This window comes from Centruroides sculpturatus, unplaced genomic scaffold, assembly GCF_000671375.1.
Source record: "Centruroides sculpturatus isolate CEXI.00-Female unplaced genomic scaffold, Cexi_2.0 scaffold4663, whole genome shotgun sequence".
Taxonomy (NCBI): Eukaryota; Metazoa; Arthropoda; class Arachnida; order Scorpiones; family Buthidae; genus Centruroides; species Centruroides sculpturatus.
The window spans coordinates 75-6090 of record NW_019388756.1 but is presented as its reverse complement, the minus strand read 5'-3'; the positions used below and the strand labels follow the sequence as shown (position 1 = coordinate 6090).

Here is a 6016-nt window from a genome sequence, read left to right as displayed (position 1 = left end):
TAAAACAATTAAATTTTGTTAAAAATGAATTAGTCACACGATTATTGAAGTGTCATAGAATTAACAGGGGTACGACGTTGCACTCTGTATGACCCACCTTTTCGGTTGCATTGGGTTGATGGGATACGACAACTTAACACACCTGTCATATAGTAAGTACTTGTACCTCCCGTTAAGAGTTTCGATGGGGTTACTGGCCCATACTTAGATGTAGCCCGAAAAACTTCACATGACCGAATAATAAGGGGGCACGAGTCCATTATTATTTCGATTCTCGATTCTAATAAACAGAAAAAGTCTTACCCCGATTAATATTGGGGACGTCAACACATTATAAGAATTAAAATTCTCTTTCAGTTATCCATCACACGAATGCTTTGGTTTAATGCACGGAAAAATGAAAAATGTCATTCTTCTGAGAATCTGCATCACAACGTCCAAACATTTTGGAGGTTCCTGAAAAAAGTATAAATATTTTAATAAATCAAAAATAATATAAAACAATTTTCAAGTATCTTAAAAATATAAAACGAAATATTCTAGGCTTATATATAAAGTGTTTTTTTTGCAGAAAAAATTAATTGTACTCGACATCAATTAAAAAACTTTTAAACTTTTAAAATATTTTGATGTAAAAATGACAAAAATACTCCGAATTAGTAAACAATTCATTCAATAAATGAACATAAATAAAGATGTGTGATTATATTTTATATAACGACGTTTGAATACTAATAAATGAAATTGCCCTACGAAAATCAAACGGTTAGAAATGGCATAAAAAATCGCTATTAGAAAGACACGCATTGTTATTTCTAAGTGTTATCAATAATACCTAATTGTGAAAATGTATTTTAAGTTGTAACATTTCTAAACGTTTTGAAATAAAATAATTTTACATAAAAATTATTAATTGTCATGCATTAAACAACATTAAAAACAAAATCTCAAACAGTTTAAATTAGTAAGTTAATTGTAAATTCAGATAAATATAAGTAATAATTGCAACCAGTTTAAATACAGTATTTCATGATTATTACAGATTTAGAAATGTCCATTTTATAAAATGAATACTGTAGTTATTATATTAATTTACATATATTATTTATAAATGTCGACAAAAGTAGGAATAGATAATCGTTTTCTTACGTTTTTAACAGATTCCGAAATGATTTCTGCTCCAACGAAACTTTTATCTTCGTCGTTTTTCGTTTCTTGGATATGAATTTCCTTTGTGAAATTCTCAGTTTCATTGTTTATTGGATCTTTGTTTCTTTCCTCGCTTTTTTCTGCAAAAAAGACAATCTTACTGTTTAAAACGTCTCTTAAAATTTCTATTGAAGTTATAAACTGCTACATCAAACACGATAAAGTATAATTAAGATTGGGTCTGTCAATGTATTAAAACTCGTCAGAACTACTTTAATATATAAATGTGCTTTACGGCTAACAACGTGTTATTATTTTCAAAGTAAACTATTCTGGAAATTTGAGAATTCTTCGCATATTAAAACAATGTTTAGTTATACAAATGAAGAAAAGCATTAAGGAGATAAATACTGTATAACGTATCTTACCTTCTTTACATTTCTTCACTGGAATCGTTTCCTCGCCATTGCCAGGTGTTATCATTTCATCTTTGTCTGATGAATGGGATGGTTCAATATTTACATCAATTGGTGATTCACTTTCGGGTAAGGATTCAAATATATCACCGAATATCGATACGTCAGTTTCAGTATCGACCTCATCAGATTTTTCATTGGAATGAAAGTCATTGTCATCTTCACTTATTGTAGTGCTCGTTTCTAATTCATCGCTTTCGGATAGCTCGGACAGTTCGTCTTCGATATAATAAAATTCTTCTTCCTCGTATATCACTTCTTTGACTAACGATGTTTTTTCTAAATATCTAAAAGCGCATTTCAGAGGTCTTTCGTAGAATTCGTCCTTTATCCACGCGGGAGGCATATTCAGGAGATCGGATTTCGTTGGAAACTAAAATTTAATTTTAAAATATTTATTAAGATTTAGTAAATTTACACATTCAATTCAAACAGTATTTGACAGTTTTTAGTTAATTTATTTAATGGCCTTTAAGAATATTTTCTTATACATTTGGCCAATTTATATCGAGTGTTTTTTACAATGTCTACTGCTATTACAATGTTGTATTTATTAAGCGATGTAAATATCAAGAAATTTGCCGAAAAGAATAATCTAATCATATGTAAACTTACAGTAATAGAAACTTCGTCGACATCGAAATCTTCCGATTCGTCAATTGTGGTGTCTCCTGTTACGTTCATTGTTGTTTCAGTTTGTTTAACTTGCTCCACAATTTCTTCTGTATTGAAAGATGCGGAATTATCCGTATCAGAATCACTTGTATATGAAATTCCAGGTTCTGATTCCACTTCTAAAGTATAGCAATGCACGAAAAAAAAACACTAAACTTTATTTCAAAGTGATACAAAATATNAAAATTATTCGCATCAGAATCATTTGTACACGAAATTTCGGGTTCTGATTCCAGTTCTAAAGTATAACAATGACACGGAAAAAGAATAATCACTAAATTTTATTTCTGAGCAATACAAAATGTTAAAAACAAATAAATTTATTTTATATTAAATACTTGTACACAAAACGCTTTCATTTTATATTGAATTTTATTATAAATGTTTAATAAATTTAATTTGTTTCCAAATTTCTTAAAATTTTATTATTATATTTCATGAATAAACATTATGATTAGCCAGAGTTGTGGACACCCCACACAGAAGTTACGTGGTTGAAGGTCCACATATCTGGCTGTGTTTGATGAATCACGTTTACTATTTATGTTTATTTATATATTTGATATTATATAAATAGTTTTCTAGGGGTTTTATAATTAAACTTTTATTGTACAGGATTTAGATGGACTATTAGCTGTAGGGATACGGCTTTTATTTCATTAGCCCTACGAACAGTTATTTTAAAAATATAACTGTTAATAGGTATGTAATCATTAATATATTAGTTTGTGTTTTATGTATTTTATATTATTATTAGTGTAAATTTAATATAATTTACCATTATTATGTGGATGCGTTGAAATCGATAAATCTGCACGAGTTTGTAATGAAGAATCTTTATTTGTTATTGTATCCGGAACGACAATTTCATGTTCGGACACTTCTTTTTGAGTCTCACATTCCGATTGAGGATTATTTTCCAACATTGAATGTAGCGACGTTTCGGCTACAGGAGACTCTGATTCGTTTGTTCGCATTTGAAACGGACGAACTTCTAGAAGTTCATTTTCTTCCATTTCTGTCCGTGGCCAAAATTCTGGTATATTTGTTGCCACTTCAAACTGCTGCTCTTCTTGGAAAGGTTCATTTGAAACCACTTCCGCCTCTGACCAATAATTTGGGGTCTGAAATCCTTCTAATTGCGGTCCGTATAAACCGTTTTGACTTGGATGTCCATAAGCAAGCGGTACAGAAGCTTGCTGATATGGAAAAAGTGGTGAATGATGTCCATATTCGCCATTTGGTATGAAATACTAAAATGTAAAACAGAATTAATTAGTGATAAAAATATCAAGTATTTGTATTATTTTTACTTTCTAACTTAACCAGTTAATTTCCATTTATATTATAAGAAACCTAATATAAATGTATAGGATGATTACTTCTGTTATGTATTATAATTTGCGAGTGGGTTTGTTATCATTCGTTCGTAAAAAAAAAAAAACTGGATCCGAATCTCGATTTAATATTTACTCCGGCTCGGCTTGTCGTCGCGTTGCGTTTTCTTATTATTCTTGATACGTTTGTTAGTCTTTATTACTATTGATTTGTGTAAAGAGTAAAATAAAATGCAGACAGTAAAAAACGTTAAAGGAATGGTGTCAGAAAAGAATTTTAGATCATATTCCGTTGGCTTCTTACGTAGATATTTCGTATATGTGTCAGGTTTTATATACGAGGCAGCTAAATTATCTGTTAAATCTATATCTTTATTTGGAATCGTAAGAAGACAATACACTCTTATGTTGCTTCTTTTAACCATTGAAAACTTAACTGATGAAGTAAAATTTTTCTGAATAAAACGACTTATGACACGGGTTTAGAAGCAACAGTTTGGAATGTAGCGAAGCTGTTTTTCAAGATTCCTATTTTTTCTAAATAAGAAAAAATATAAGCAAATAAAAACAGAGGATACGGTATTAATTTTAAACGTATTTAAATCAATTAGATGTGAATAATAATCGATTGTTTAAAAAATATTTTTGTTAAACTGTATAAAAATGACTGATAAGTATTGTATAAAACGGATATGTTTTAATATTTTATAATTTTTAAAAATGGATTGCCTATATTGTATATTGTATAAATTCGATAATTATCCAATCCTCCATTAAAAAAGAAAGCCCAGGTTTAGATTAAAAAATGATTGAAAAAGTCAGAAAATTGTAAGCATGCATGAGTAACATTTTTTAAAGAAAAAAGTATTTTAATATTATACGAGTCACTTGGTATACACAAAACTACAAAAAGGAATGAAAGGCTAACTTAAGAGGGTTAAAAGAACCCGAATTGCGTATCAATGAATAAATACAGAATGTAATTAACGCATTGTGTCCTATCAATTGTACTCCATTGTGCTGAATAAATAAAGCGAATAAGAAGACACTCTTTCGAATTTAGAGATTTAGTCAGTCAAGCAGCTTCTAAAATTCTTTGTCATTCTTCTTAGCTCCCACATTCAGATCACATTTAAGATTTACAGTTGTTTTATCCCATAGTTGCATTATTCCTATTTTATCTCGTTGCTTCTACGAGTTTTCTCCTATTCACTCTTTGTTAAACGTCAATTAGTTTTCTACTATTTTTCTTCTCTATGTGATTTTTTGCAACCTATAGTTACCTTTACATTATCTTTACGCATTTCTATTTTGTAGCATCCATCATTTAAAAATTGTGATACTGAAGTTACGCAGAGTTCTGTATATCAGTAATTTTATTTAAAGGATTGATAATACGGTATATTGAATTTCAATGTATGAATTTTATACTTTTTTAAAGAAATTCTCTTTATGCACTTTTCTTACAAAACACCTGGAACGTATAATGTACGTCTCTGTGAACTACGTTGACACTTTCTTAGAGGAGAAATCTCTCTTATATCACGAGAAAAGTTAAATAGTCTATTAAAATTTAATTAAATTTGAAAATGATTCCCGTTTTAAATCAGAATGGCGACGTTTACAGAGAATGAAGAGCTGTAAGCTGATGTACACAAAATTAATTACGTTCGTGTTTCTAATACGAAAAAAAGGGTATAAATTTACTTATAAAATTGTTTTGTAGACTTTAGATTAATGACGATCATGATAATGTTATCAGGATAATTGTAATTTTATAATGACAGAAAAATTACTTATATCTTTGATAATCATACAGAACGGAGGATACATTAGCTGTTTAATTCACAAACAAATTCTATAAAATAGGACAAATAGAAAATTAACTCACAATGATAAAGAATTATAAAATTATTGTAAGTCAAGAGGCCATAGCAACAACCTAATGTAAATTTCTATAGAAATTTTTCAATGTTCACAACGATTTAAATTCAATTTTCTGATCTTGTAATGATACATTTAAACTAATTTATATTTCTAAAATATTTCTAAAATTATAAGATATTTTTTAATGCAAGAAGATACAGTATTAAAGGAATGAATAATCAATTTAACCACTTATATAATTCAAGCTTTTTTTATTTTCTTTTTTAAATGTGAATGATATATTAATTACTGCTTCGCGTATAAAACCGAATACAAACAATTTCATAAAACTTAGAACTTTTATAACGATTTAAATTTATATAACTTATAAATAGATAATTTCATTCGACGTGTTTTTAATTAGCAGAATTTTCCAGATAATACAAGAGAGGGGACATCAGTTCAAGTAACTCGATCCAAAATATAAAACAAACCGTCTACTCAGACTGTCCA

The 6016-nt window shown here is 28.7% G+C and overlaps 1 protein-coding gene across 1 annotated transcript; it reads right to left on the bottom strand.

Annotated features, from left to right (window-relative positions):
* Positions 1 to 297: 297 nt before the first annotated feature.
* Positions 298 to 3553, bottom strand: LOC111617070 (the record flags this gene model as incomplete). Its single annotated transcript, XM_023358405.1, has 5 exons — positions 298 to 456; positions 1150 to 1289; positions 1578 to 1998; positions 2241 to 2419; positions 3079 to 3553. Coding segments are annotated over 5 exons (1314 nt in total), but the record flags the coding sequence as incomplete, so codon positions are not given.
* Positions 3554 to 6016: the final 2463 nt, after the last annotated feature.